This window comes from Ahaetulla prasina, chromosome 8, assembly GCF_028640845.1.
Source record: "Ahaetulla prasina isolate Xishuangbanna chromosome 8, ASM2864084v1, whole genome shotgun sequence".
Lineage (NCBI taxonomy): Eukaryota > Metazoa > Chordata > Lepidosauria > Squamata > Colubridae > Ahaetulla > Ahaetulla prasina.
The window spans coordinates 46,768,307-46,783,298 of NC_080546.1; the positions used below are offsets into that span (position 1 = coordinate 46,768,307).

The following is a 14,992-nucleotide window of genomic DNA, read 5'->3' on the forward strand; positions in this document are numbered from 1 at the left end:
CATAATATGGCAAATGAGGGAAACTCCCATATTAGTCCATGGATTCCAACAATTCAATTCTTGCACCAGAATAGGCTCTTCTTAGGAATTGCTTCTAACTCATTGACTGGTATTTTTTTGGCTTGGAAAGTGGTTTTTTCCCCTAATCAACCAGTTTAAAGATCTACCATATTTTTCGGCATATAAAATGCACCGGAGTATAAGACGCACCTTAATTTTTTTTGGGGGGGGGGGAATAAGAAAAAAAGAATTCTGCCTCTGCCTACCAGCATTAGGATCAGCGGTGTCCTCACTTCCAATGCCTTAATATTATTAATATTATTATTAATAATTATTATAATAATTATATAATTATTATATAATTATTATATAATTATTAATAATATAATTATTATTATATTAATACTATTAATATAATTCTTAATATTATCACTCATAATTCGTTTTACATGTCATCCTAACTCGCCTAGCAAATAAATACATTGATAAATGTGCATAGCTGATAAGGATTAGAGTGGAAAGCCACCACGAGTAAGGAACCAACCAAATGAAATAAAATCTGCGATGGAGAATGTTTGAAAGCCCAAATCACAACTGTACACAAGTCGTAGCCTTTTAAGGGAGCATCAATACGAGGCACGCAGGGGGAAACGTGATCATAGTAGACTCGTCTGAATAAAAGTCGCTTTTAGACCGATGACCTCATTGGGCTTCAACGTTGAGAAAGAACATGGTCCCATGAGGAAAAGAAGGCAGCAGACTAGGAATAAATATTAAAGCACAGGTCTGCTTAGTTCTCTCCTGAAAAAGCATCATGGGCTACAACGCGGGGTACCATCTTTTTTTTCCTGCGAGTTAGTCACTACACTAACTCGCAGACAAAAGATGATAGCGGTAAGCACTCTTAGAACAAAGTTACCACCCACTTAAAATTCCAGCGGGATACGCAGTTGCTCCGGAGAGCACCTGCTGGTTGCTCTGCTGGGCATAAGAGGCTGCTGTGGGTCGGCTGTAGGACATGATCCAGGCCCTCTTCTTCTTCTTCTTCTTCTTCTTCTTCTTCTTCTTCTTCTTCTTCTTCTTCTTCTTCTTCTTCTTCTTCTTCTTCTTCTTCTTCTTCTTCTTCTTCTTCTTCTCCTTCTTCTCCTCCTCCTCCTCCTCCTCCTCCTCCTCCTCCTCCTCCTCCTCCTCTTCTTCTTTTTCCTCCTCCTCCTCCCCTTTTGGAGGCATAGATGCATTTTCACTTCGCTTGCTTCTCGGAAAATGGTTGCATGTGCTGTTTGGCTTTGAGGAGCCGAGGCGGAAGAGAAAGCCGTCCTTTGCTGCTTGGGGAGTCGCTGCCATGGGTTGGGAATCGAGGGTGTGAAGGGGCGGCGGACTTCAGGAACTGGCTTGGCTGTCGTGTTACTGTGGGAATTGCTTCGGGCAATGGGGGAGGAAAAAGAGCATCGCTTCCCTGCATGGCATTTTCCAGCTTTTTTCTCTCAATTCTCTGAAGCAATTTGCAGAAAAGGAGGAGGAGGGTGCGCGGCTTTGCAAATTACTTCAGAGAATTGAGGAAAAAAACTCCGGAAAACGCAATGTATGGAGGCGACGCTCTTTTTCCTCCCCCATTGCCCGAAGCAATTCCCGCAGTAATGCGACAGCCAAGCCGGCTCCTGAAGTCCGCTGCCCCTTTGCGCCCTCGATTCCCGACCCATGGCAGTGACTCCTCAAGCAGCGAAGAAGGACAGCTTTCTCTTCCGCCTCGGCTCCTCAAAGCCAAGCAGCGCATGCAACCATTTTCCAAGAAGCAAGTGAAGCAGAAATGCATTAACGATGCCAAAAGGGAAAGAAGAAGAAGAGGGTCCGGATCATGTCCTACAGCCAACCTACAGCACAACCCACAGCTGACCCGCTTTCCACACATAGGATTTTCAGCCGACAACCTCCGAAGGGTGGGGGGTGGCGGGTGGGTGCAGCTACATTTGGCGTCTGAGACGCACCCAGATTTTCACCCTCTTTTGGGGGGTAAAAAGATGCGCCTTATATGCCGAAAAATACAGTACTTTTTACCAATATCTCCATGTCTTTTTGGACACTGATATCTAAGATTCTCTTTTTTAATTTCCTTTGCTTGGGAGGCAGAAGAAAGAAAATATTGGGTGGAAAATCCCTACTGTAAAATGAGTAATATAAAGGTTTGGATCATTTGCCTGAGCTATCTCAATTAAAAATGATTGCCCTCCTTTGAGGTAGGGCAAGGGTTAGTTGCTTAGTGATACTAAAAATTATCTGGGAGAATTCATCAAGAAGGCAATAAGGAATTTACTAGAAGAGGGGAAACCTTAGCAGAGTTTTCAATTTAAAAAATTTAAAACCCATAAATCAATTTGATAATATAAAATTTAAGCGAGTCCAGCAAGATGAAATAAGTAGGTTTTAAGTTCGCAGCGGAAGGTCCTAAGGTCAGGTATTTGTCGGAGTCCAGGGGGAAACTCGTTCCATAGGGTAGGATCCCCCACAGAGAAGGCCCTCCCCCTGGGGGCCGCCAGCCGACATTGCTTGGCTGACGGCACCCTGAGGAGCCCCTCTCTGTGAGAGCTCACCGGTCGTTGGGAGATAGACGTTGGCAGTAGACGGTCCCGTAGGTATCCCGGTCCTAAGCCATGAAGCACTTTAAAGGTAGTAACTAATGAGGGAGATTTATGATGGGTTTATGACTGCATCCTTGCAGTCATTAGATCTTAATTCAGGTTCTTGGTAACCAGCTCACAATTACAACAGTGCAGCATCTCAGAGTCATGTAACTGCCATTTGTGACCTTCACTGCCAGCTTCCGACAAGCAAAGTTAATAGAGAAACTGCCCGGAAGTCGCAAATGGCAATTGTTTGATTGCAGAATGCTGTGACTGCAGGGGATTTGCTTTATGATGGCAGCTGCGACTGTCCAAACTGCAGTCGTAAATCGTCACAGTCACATAGTATTGTACTTTATGATCTCATTGCTTAGCAACAGAGTTAACAAAATTAGTAAGTGAAACGAATTAGTAACCATTGGTAAGCGAAGACTATTTATTCCTGTTAATGAACATATTTGTGTGCAAAGTACATAAATTTTTCTGAATACATTTATATATTTGATTAGTACCTGAAATAGATAGTGTATTCTTGTCAAGAAAACCTGCAACTGCCTTGTTGGTTAATGCTTAAAATTGTTAAAATTGTTTAGCTCTTAAAACTATATTTTAATTTTACATATATTTTTGTTTGCCTCCTTACTTTTTGCAACATCTTGTTCTTTTCTTTGCTGGTTACTTAGAATGCTTAATTCTTTTATATTCTTCTATATTCTCCAGACGCTGTTTCAGGCCCAGACAAATATTTATGAGGCCTTGGCCAAAGACTGTGTTGCCAGCGGTTGCTGTGTAAATTTGTTTCTTTTCCCAAACCAGTATGCAGATATTGCTTCCATGGGCCTTGTGACTTTTCATACTGGAGGAACATTGTACAAGTACAATAATTTTCAGGTAACTGACAAAAGCTTCTTTTTTTGTCTCAGTAGTTTGCAACCTGAGGTCTGTAGATCACTCAGACAATATTGTAGATGGAGCCAATCGTCCCATTGGCATATGCAGCAAAATAAACTCCTGGAACATTATTTTACCAAGATTATAGCTTTACTGATAGATTCATACAGGCACAGAAGAAGCAAAGCTAACTTTGAGATTTTTGCGTGAAAAACAGCATAATTAATTGCCCCTTTTCCCCATTTGGACCACCCATTGTGGTCCAATCCAACCCCTTTTTTTTTATTTTGGGAAAACAGTCTGCACCTTCAGAAAGTTCCCATCACATTGCCTTGAACTATCAGGAACTTCTCAGGTTGCCAACAGCTCACATAAATTCCTCACCTCCCATTCCAAGCATTTTTCCTTCCCCCCTCCCTTTGTTTCTATTGTCAAGCTGCAAGTAGAGATGAGTGCATAAGCACACCAGCATGCCTACCGTCCCTGTCCTAATGTTTTCTTTTATTCATATCCTTTACGTGAATTTATAATTATATTTACACTTGTATCTGTCATAAAATACATGCTTGATGAAATAAATAAAATAAAAAAACAAATAAAAACAATAAAAATTTGGTTTATGTAACAGCTGCAAAAATAAAGTAAAAAATGTAAGTGGCCAAAAATTGATGCAAAAGTTCAACAAACCTCAAAGGCAGTACAAGATACCAAAACAGAAGCAGTGGGAGGAGCTAGGCCGAAGATCCGTGAGGATTGGCAGCTGATGCTTCAAAAGCTTCCGTTTGCCAAAAATGGCAAATACATTTTTATCCTGGAATGTTAATGGTTTAAATTCACCATGCAAGAGACGGAAGATATTTCATTATTTGAAACAGTTTAAGTATGATATAATATGTTTACAGGAAACCCATATTAGAAGTTCGGACCAAAAGTACTTGATAAATTCTAGGCTTGGTACACATTTTGTTGCAGCAGCTCCAGAGAAAAAAAACGTTATAGTTGTGTATTTTAAGAAGAGTTTATTAGTAAAACTAATTGAAGCAGATGTTCAAGGAAGATATATTGCTATTGAACTTTTACAAGAAGGTGAAAAGATACTTATAATTGGAGTTTATGCTCCTAACCAACAGCAAGAACCTTTTTAAAAAAATTTTACACAATAGAATTATATATTGGGATTATAAATCGCATATATTAATGGGAGATTGGAATGGAGTTTTGGATACTTGGAAAGACAAAAAGGGCTTACTTTACTATATTTCAAGTCATGCAAAGTTACCTAAAGCCTTTTTTGATATGATGGATGACTTAGAACTAATAGATGTTTGGTGAGAACGGAATAAGGAAGAGAAAGATTTTACTTTTTTTTCAGATAGACATCAATCTTTTTCAAGGATTGATTTTATATTAATTACTAATGATTTGCTTTTTAGGGTGAAGAAAACTAAGATATGTCCAAGGATTTTGACGGATCATAGCCCTGTGTGGATAGAATTTGATCAGGGGAAGGGTATTAGGAGATCGTGGAGGTTGAATGAAAATTTGTTTAGATATGAAGAAAATGTAAAAGAATGTAAAAAACAAATGAAAGAATTTTTTGATATGTATATGAATAAGGGTACTTCTGTGGAGATGGTTTGGGACACGAGCAAGGCTTATATGAGAGGAGTTTTAATATATATGAACAATAAATATAGATGTAAATTACAGAAAAAGAGAAAGGAATTAGAGGAGGAAATTAAAAAAAGAGAACAGTTACTTATGAAGAGTCCTGGAGATAAGAAAATAAAGGAGTCAATAAATATATTACGAGGGCAATTTAATATGATGGTGGCAGACCAGGTGGCAACAAATTTACAATATGCTAAACATAATACATTTAATAATGCTAATAAATCGGGTAGGTGGTTAGCTTATATATTAAGGAAAAAACAGAAACTACATACTATTGGTAAGGTAGAATATATGGGTAAAGAAGTATATTAACAGAATTTGATTCAAAAAGCCTTTTTGGAATTTTATACAAAGTTATACCATAGAGATTTAATTAAAGAAATAGATATAGATAGATATTTACAAGATGAAGGTATTCAAGAAATTACATTAGAGCAAAGGGAGGAATTGAACCAACTTATAACAATAGAAGAAATATTTTTTGCAATTAAACAGTTGAAAATGGGTAAAGCCCCAGGTACAGATGGTTTAATGGCTGTTTATTATAGAAACTTACTAGAGGAAATGTTAGAGCCGCTTAAGGTGTTATTTAACAAAATTCAATCTGGAGGAGGAGTGCCTCCATCATGGAGAACGGCTTTTATCTTGCTGATTCTGAAGGAAGAGCAAGATTGTAGTAAACCTGAAAATTATAGACCAATATCGCTTTTAAATTTATAAGATTTTTGCTAAGATATTAGCCAATAGATTAATGTCAGTTATGAGTTATACGATTCATAGTGATCAATCAGGGTTTATTAAAGGGAGACAAATGAGATATAATATGAGACAGATTGTCGATCTATTGGAATATTTAGAAAGGAATAGCCAAGTCCCCACAGCGTTCTTTTTTTTGGGATGCTGAAAAAGCCTTTGATAGACTGAATTGGCAATTTTTATTTAAAGTAGTAGAAAGGATGCAGTTTGGAGACTATTTTATACAATCAATTAAAGCAATATATCAGAAACAGACAGCACAAATAATAATTAATGGTAGTTTAACAGAATCTTTCAGAATTGAAAAAGGTACAAGGCAAGGATGTCCCTTGTCCCCATTATTGTTTATTTTAACTTTAGAAATTTTATTAAATAAAATACGTGGCTCAAATCAAATAACGGGAATAAAAATTAGATAGCAAGAGTTCAATGCATTTTAACTGTATATATGTATATATGTATGTATGGTAGTATGTATGGTATGTATTAAAGTGAAATGCATACATAATAGATAAAAGAGTCATAAGCACTATTGTGTCACCTGATGACAATTTGCCAACAGCAAACTTATGTGGTAGCCCCAGTGATCTATATCGGGGGTCACCAACCTTTCGAACCTCAGGGACCACTAAATTCATAATGTTAAATCCTGCGGAGCACTAATACGATTTTTTTATAAAAAGAAATAGTATTTAGTGCAATATAAAAAATGCAAATAATTTTTCTACGGACCACCAAAATTTTCTCGTGGACCACCAGTAGTCCATGGACCACCAGTTGGTGATCACTGATCTATACATAGGAAATCAGTTTCTAATTTTGTTAAATGCAGTACAAATTCTCTGTTCAAGATTTCAGGTTATGTGACTTCCACCTTCAATAGGCACAGAAATATGCTGGGGATGTCCTAAAATCTTTCATCAAATATTGCTCTGGAAAGCTTCCCACTGGATAATAGCCTTCATATACCACTCCCAATCTCAGCCCACCCACTTTGCCCTGAATTTTTTTAACTGCAGGGGATAACTTCCATCCAGTTAACTGAACTAAATTAATTAGGGCCGCGGTGTGGCTCAGGCTGTAAGAAGCCTGTTATTAAACACAGCTGCCTGCAATTACTGCAGGTTCAAGCCCCACCAGGTCCAAGGTTGACTCAGCCTTCCATTCTTTATAAGGTAGGTAAAATGAGGACCCAGATTGTTGGGGCAATAAGTTGACTTTGTAAATATACAAATAGAATGAGACTATTGCCTTACACACTGTAAGCCGCCCTGAGTCTTCGGAGAAGGGTGGGATATAAATGTAAACAAAAAAAGAAAATTAACTACATGTAGATTAACACAGATTCCAATATTGTTATATTCAAAACATATTGTAGCACCAGGGCTATCAAACAAAACTATAATAATTCTGGCATCAGGATATTAATTTGAAAAAGCAAGGGTTTAGGGCCTATAGAATGTAAATCTTGTAAGATAAAATGTTCTTTTTAGTGAAGGGATTCCTCCGCCCCCCCACCAAATGCCTAACAATTTCCTGTGAAATTCCTCTCTATGAAGATGATGTAGAATTATTTAACATCCGACAGTCCTCAGCACTAACCATTTTAGCTAACTGTGATGGGATGTACATATTACCAGGAGAGCAATTCACCTACAGTAGGATAAATGTAAAGTGGTGTTTGGGCATTGGAAAATCTTACGATAAGATCTCTGAAAATGTGATGCAGTATTTAAGGTGTTGAACAAGAACCAAAGAGATAAAGGTCCAGATTCATCTGCAGTCAGAAGATTAGGGTTGAAAATTTTATAGGACATAGTCACTGCCCAAACTATTTCACAATGTTGTGTGGAAAAATATGAGAAATCTTGAGCACTTATAGGAACAAATAAAGAAGAATGCAATACATATTTCTATAAGTAGTGAGTAACATTTTTGTCTTGCAGCCTTCTATATGACTGGAACTAAAATTTTAATCTGATTTTCTTCTCCATTCCAAATGGGATAAAGAAATATATGGATTATGTCCCTCTCTGCTTATTAGTGCTAGACTCCTACAGGAACCATTTATGTTTAGTGGCATTTCTGTCCTTTTCCTGATGTTAAATAATTATAAATCACACTGGGTGTTTTTTGTTTTTTTTTTGCATTCCTATACGTTCTCTATGTTTATGATAACAATGTGCAACATAATCTTGTAAGATTATGAAAAAATTACAATTATTTTATTGAACTGGGAATATAATATCTAGCAAATTTCTAACATAAAATGCATGCTTACTCTAATGTTGGCTTGTTTTTTTAAATGATAAAAATATTTTCTAAATATCTGTTATTTTCATCAATCTATTTGAAAAGAATAGGTTTTCTTTACTCATAGTATTTTTTTCCTCTATGTATAACAAGCAGTTTGATTTTTCTCTTAATCTGCATGACTATGTGAGAATGTGAAAGACCTGCAAGTATTAACTAAATAAATTCTTTATTTAGGAGTGATTTAGTGCTATTCATTCCTAACAGTTTACAGTATCCTGAAACAATTTATGTTGTGCTGCTGCCATCCAGTGGTAGTCATTATTTAGTCAAGTTTTTCTCAATCTCTTCTTTTTGTTTAGATACATTCTGACAGCCATCAATTTCTCAATGACCTGAGAAAGGATATAGGAAAAAAAGTGGGGTTTGATGCTATTATGAGAGTTCGAACTAGCACAGGTAATAATGATTACTATAGAGGTTTTTATTTGCTTGTTTTATGTGGTTTAATATGTCTTTTTTTCCCCCTAGAACAAAATGTGAAGCATTGGGAATTAGTAAACCTCGATGTAAACTCTGTCAAATCTTTCCAAATGCATTCTGGATTTGGCTTGGTTTTTTAGATGAGAAGCCACCCAGGTTTCTTCATGAAACATTCAATTACATAGCGCAGAATAAATCCATCATTTTTGGCATAATTATAGTGGATCATTTGAAAAAAATGTGATGATCATCAGTCTTAATTTCAAGCACACTTTTCTTTTTGAAAGTAAGGTTCCAGATTGCTGCTTCAGCTACGAATGATACTTTTTGCTGGTTTCAGGTTAACCTTTCTTATGAGTAAGGTGACTGTAGTATTTATTTTTTTAACAAATCAACTTCTCACATTAAAGAGGATAGAGACTGTTATTAAGAATGGCACTGGGTGGGTGAGTAGGGGAATATGTCCTTTGATGCTATCAGCTATCATTACAAAAATGATGCTGGTTGCTTTTATTAACTGTACAACTTACTCTTTTCTAATCCTGACTTAGGCTTTAGAGCAACGGACTTCCTGGGAGCTATTTACATGAACAATACCACAGATGTTGAACTGGCAGCAATAGATTGTGACAAAGCTGTGACTGTGGAGTTCAAGCATGATGATAAATTAAGTGAAGATGGTGGGGCTTTAATTCAGGTAAGAGGTTCCTAGGTCACATGCCTCTTGGGTGTCTTTCCGGATGACCATTACTCTACATCCGTTATGCATAATTGGCAGTATTGCACAACCTGCGCTGCCATATGACTTCCCTAACATATGAGCAGTGATTTACCTCAGGGAAAATGCCATCATTCTGGCTACCTTTACCATAATTGACAATATATGCCAAATGCAGCATTGGAATTTTCATTGTTGCTGATCACAGTTAACACAACTAGCTGTTTTGTTGATGCAGCACTCTTCAGGATTATGAATCTTTATCACAGTAGAGAAGCTCCCATCCACCTTCAGTAAATTCCTGCTTCAGATGAACACATGTTGTCTTAGCTTATTTCTTAGTATCTTTACAATATTTGCTGCTTCAGTGGCTGTCATAGTGGGGGAACCCAGCAGCATTGAAATCAAAGGTTACATGGGCCTTTTTTACAGTTATGGTTTATGGGCTTTTTGATTTTAAAAGTGATGAAGCCATCCTTTACTTTAAAATATAGATAAACCCTAAACCGTCATTTGTAGTGAATATATATATATATATATATATATATATATATATGTTTTCTGAGGTTTTCACGGGTGTTTGTATATAGGTCTTTGGTTGTTCGGGTTTTCTCCCGTGTAAAATTGGAAGTGTCTTGGCGACGTTATATATATAATTACATTTCTATACCACACCATCTCCCGAAGGACTCAGGGCGGTGTACAGCCAATATTAAAATACACATACCACTATAATATAAATATAATAAATAAACACTATTTAAAAACAATTAGAAGCAAATATTTAGTGGCCGAATCACTAAAACGGTCAAAGACTGATTAAAACCCATTAAAATTTCGCTAAAATAATTCTTAGGCTAGTCCCGCTCGGTGAAATAATAAAATCTTCAGTTCACGTTTGAAGGCCCGGAGGTCGGGGAGTTGGCGTAACCCCGGAGGTAGCTCGTTTCATAGGGCTGGTGCCGCCACAGAGAAGGCCCTCCCCCTGGGGGACACCAACCTACATTGTTTGGTCGACGGCACCCTGAGGAGGCCCGCTCTGTGGGAGCGCACAGGTCATTGGGAGGCAATCGGTGGCAGAAGGCGGTCTCGCAAATACCCCGGTCCTAAGCCATGGAGCGCTTTAAAGGTGGTAACCAGCACCTTGAATTGCACCCGGAAGGCTACCGGCAGCCAGTGCAGGCCGCACAGGATGGGTGTTATATGGGAGCAACACGGTGCCCCCTCTATCACCCGCGCGGCCGCATTCTGGACTAGCTGGAGCCTCCTGGTGCTCTTCAAGGGGAACCCCATGTAGAGAGCATTACAATAGTCCAGGCGGGAAGTGACGAGGGCATGAGTGACCGTGCGGAAGGAGTCCCGATCAAGGAAGGGGCGCAACTGGCGAATCAGATGAACCTGATAAAATGCTCCCCTGGCGACGGCCGTCAAATGTTCTTCTTAGGACAGCTGATCGTCCAGGAGAACACCTAAGTTGCGCACCCTTCCCCTGGGGGTCAGTATTTTCCCCCCAACAGTCAGCGATGGCGTAAGCTGACTGTACCGGGACACCGGAACCCACAGCCACTCAGTCTTGGAAGGGTTGAGCTGGAGCCTGTTCCTCCCCATCCAGACCCGCACGGCCTCAAGACACCGGCCCATCACCTCGACGGCTTCGTTGGGGTGGTTCGGGGTGGAAATGTACAGCTGTGTATCATCGGCGTACAGATGATAATCCACCCCGAAACCATGGATAACCTCGCTCAGCGGCTTCATATAGATGTTGAACAGGAGAGGCGAGAGAACAGACCCCTGCAGCACCCCACAAGTGAGGCACCTCGGGGTCGACCTCCGTCCCCCTGCCAACACTGTCTGCGAACGGTCAGAGAGATAGGAGGAGAACTACCGATAAACGGTGCCTTCCACTCCCAATCCCTCCAATCGCCGCAGCAGGATACCATGGTCGATGGTATCAAAAGCCGCCGAGAGATCTAATAGGACCAGGACAGAGGAACATCCCCTGTCCCCTGGAATGCAGCAGTCTTATTTGTCAAGACTGCTGCATTCCATTTTTCCTGCTGGTTATAAGTGATTTCTAAAGTTATTTCAACATTTTGCTACTATTATAGTTATTCACATACCTTGAACTATCAGAAATCCTCATGTAAAGGTGGTAAAAAAGTGACTCTTGGCAATGAAAGCCCCATTCCTTAGTACAATATGCCCTTATTTCAAGCTGCAACATACCAAAGTGAATTAGTGCCTTTCTTTGGAATAAAGTACAGAGTCAGGTACACTAAATGAAAGAGACTGTAAGTCAAGAAAAATCTATAATAATTTTTTTAAGAGACATTTAATTTTCAAAGTCTCGGAAAACTATTACATGACAAAAAAATCAATGAACATATATTGCAATTCATAGGTTTTAGTTATATAATTTTAAGTATAAAGTACATGTGAATAAGAAAATAGTTAAGTCCCTGGCATGTCAAATTGTAGGGGTAGAGAAGACCTCTGTGAAGTACCTTGGAAGTCAGTTTAAGCAATGCTGCCGTAAAATGGTCTTTGGTCGAACTCATTATAATGTGTTATTACATTTTGGTACATCTGGACTCATCTTCAAAAGAAAAGAGTAAAATTCTACCTGAATTTTTCTACTTGTAATATCTTACTCTGTTACAGTGCCAACCTAGGTTTTAACCCTGTGTGTGCCATTTAAAGTTGCAATAGTGAGATAGGTGGCTGCATAAATAAATTAAATAAATAAATACACTTTTTGTGTCAGTGTCTCAAATTACTGTTTTAAAAACAAGTTGAAATACTTTCGTAGAAAATGCAAGTAACTTAATCATTTTAAGTTATCTATCATCTTGACTTTGTCATTGCAGTGTGCAGTCCTTTACACATCCATGAATGGTCAAAGAAGACTGCGCATACATAACATTGGACTCAGTTGTAGTTCCCAGTTAGCTGATATCTACAAGAGCTGTGAGACTGATGCACTAGTAAATTTCTTTGCAAAATCAGGTCAGTTTATAATACGTGATTTGGGAGTGGGAAAGGAGGAAAGGTGACGGTGGACATTTAAAATCAGAAATAATAAATTCCTGTCAAATATATATAAGAAATTGGCACAAGACAGTGATGTAAATTGGCAATAGTTGCTGAATGCTTTTAATATATCTTAATTTAAGTTCCTGGATAAATCACAAGTTCATACTTCAGAATTTCTGTGTATCATAGTAATATTAATAGAGCACTATTGTTAAGTCACTATGATAGCATTGGAACAAGAGTATGGGCATTTTTGTTGTGGTTGACCATGGATACAAGGTTGAATAATTTTCACACAGTTTATATACAGTTTAAACCTAATATACAAAGTTTTATACTCTGTTTAGAAAGAGTAGATTAGATGAAACTTTTTTAAATATCTGAAGTCTGATTTTTTTTCTTCTGTGAAAAGATATAATGGTTAACATAACATATTTTATCATTTCTTTATATAATGATAGCTTATAAAGCCATTCTCAGCCAGCCCTTAAAGACTGTTCGTGAGATCCTGGTGAATCAAACAGCTCGCATGTTGGCATGCTACAGAAAGAACTGTGCTAGTCCATCTGCAGTGAGCCAGGTATTTTATATTTCCAGCTATAAAAGTTTTATTTGAGCATTATTTGGGTATTATTTTAACATGTAAGCAAAAATATGTGATATCAAGTTCAGAAATATTGCATCTCCATAGGGTTTAATATGCAAATTTTATTTTTTCCCTTAAGTAGACTAGGTGCTTGTGAACAATAGTGAGCCTTCTGCCACACTCCCTATAGTTAAATTAGTTTAGAGACTGCAAGCCGATACGCTGCAGAAGTTATTATAGAATATAAACTCTATTTCAAGAATCTGGTGCTAAAATTTTGAGAATGATGCTGTCAAGTTTTGTCTCAGCAAATAAAGAGGCTGTTGAGGTCTGGATGGAGGAAAATGGGCTCAGGCTTAACTCTAGCAAAACCAACTATTAGCAGATCCTTGGATCTCTTAGTTTTGGGGTTTTCATTCCTTGGTCTTAAATAGGCTAGCTATGTTGGTTGTGATGAACTAGACTAACACAGCAAGTTCTCAGGCAGAAAGGAGTACATTCCTAGGAGTGGGGTTGAGATAAAAGACAGCACAATCCAGAGTTGGATTGTGAGGAGAGAGAGATTTAGCATAACCACCTTCTAGATCACGGGTCTCAAACTCGCCATGTCACGTTGCCATCACGTGACATTTTGGGACTTTTTTCTTATTTGTGGCACTGGGGTGAGCAGGGCCTGTGTGTGACACATCTGGCCCGCAGACTGCCAGTTTGACACCCCTGCTCTAGATTATCCATTCATTTAGGATAGCATAGGTGTAGTCCAGGGGTGAAATGCTCCCGGATCGGAGGGGATCACGCGATCCAGTAACGATGGCGGCTGCTGGTTCGGAGGTAGCAAAAATCCCTGGCCCCGCCCCCCCCCCGCCTCTGCTGAGCCGCATCATCTGCAGAGGTGTTTTTTTTTAAACTTTTAAAAGCTGGTTTTGCTTCAGCAGAAACAGGCCTTTAAAAGTAAAAAACAGCAGAACCTTACTTGTACTCTTACTTGTAGAAAACATGTTTTCTACAAGTAAAAGTAGAGATTCTAAGGCACTTACCTGATTACTGATGAACGCATGGCCACAGCCCGAAAGCAGTTTCAGTTTCAGCCCAAACAGAATCAATCGCTCAGCTAATCTATTTCCTCTGTGATCAACTGGCTGGCTTTGCTGAGGAACTCTGGGATTTGAAGTCCACAATAAAATAAAATAAAATATTTGTGCAGCTTTCTGAGATTTGGTGTGTTTCTGTAGTGTTTCACTCTAACTACACAAACACACAAAATCTCAGAAAGCTGTATATGGCATAGTGTGTGTGTGTGTGTTGTGTGTGTGTTGTGTGTGAAAGTTGGTTTTTGAGCTTTTTGTGGCTATGTGAAGTGTGAAGTGCAGCTGCTTTTACATTGTGTATGAGTCAGTTATGTTGTGTTGTGTGTGTGTAAAGTGTGAAAGTTGGTTTTTGGTACCTCTTATTGTTTTTTTATACTTTGTTTATTATTTTTATTATTTATTGTTATTGGCCACGCCCACCAAGCCATCTGACCATCAATTAAGCCACGCCCACAGAACTGGTAGGGAAAATTTTTAGATTTCACCCCTGGTGTAGTCTGGCAAATTTCTGTCTACATGATATAAGCAAATAAAGAACTGAATTTTGGCTGGATTGTATTATGTCCTTTTTAGGACTTAGCCTGACAATAACATCCCCCCATTTGGAAGTAGTATGCAATATGGGGGTTTTCCTGGACTTTGAGGTTTTTGTGTTGGTTGTCTGGTTGGCCATTCTAAGTTGGGGGTTATACGGATGATTGTTCTTTACATTGTTTTCTTGCGGCACTGTACTTTATCTACATAGGTCCTCAGTTAATGACTACTTATACAGCAATGATTTGAAGTTACAACTACTGGCCCTCAAAGTTCCAGCCATCCCAGCAACCCCAACAGTCATGTGATGGAGTTCTGGGTGTTTGGCAATTGGTTTACACTTATGATGGTTGCAGTA

General features: G+C 38.6%; 1 protein-coding gene across 3 annotated transcripts in view; it reads left to right on the forward strand.

Annotated features, from left to right (window-relative positions):
* The window catches only part of SEC24D (SEC24 homolog D, COPII coat complex component), an 82,271-nt gene that overhangs the window by 59,235 nt on the left and 8,044 nt on the right, over positions 1 to 14,992 (forward strand). For all 3 annotated transcript variants that reach the window (XM_058192778.1, XM_058192780.1, XM_058192779.1), the window contains exons 15-19: positions 3,339 to 3,509; positions 8,555 to 8,651; positions 9,227 to 9,372; positions 12,261 to 12,399; positions 12,888 to 13,006. In XM_058192778.1, the coding sequence (XP_058048761.1) occupies positions 3,339 to 3,509; positions 8,555 to 8,651; positions 9,227 to 9,372; positions 12,261 to 12,399; positions 12,888 to 13,006 (672 nt within the window). The remainder of the gene's footprint in view (positions 1 to 3,338; positions 3,510 to 8,554; positions 8,652 to 9,226; positions 9,373 to 12,260; positions 12,400 to 12,887; positions 13,007 to 14,992) is intronic.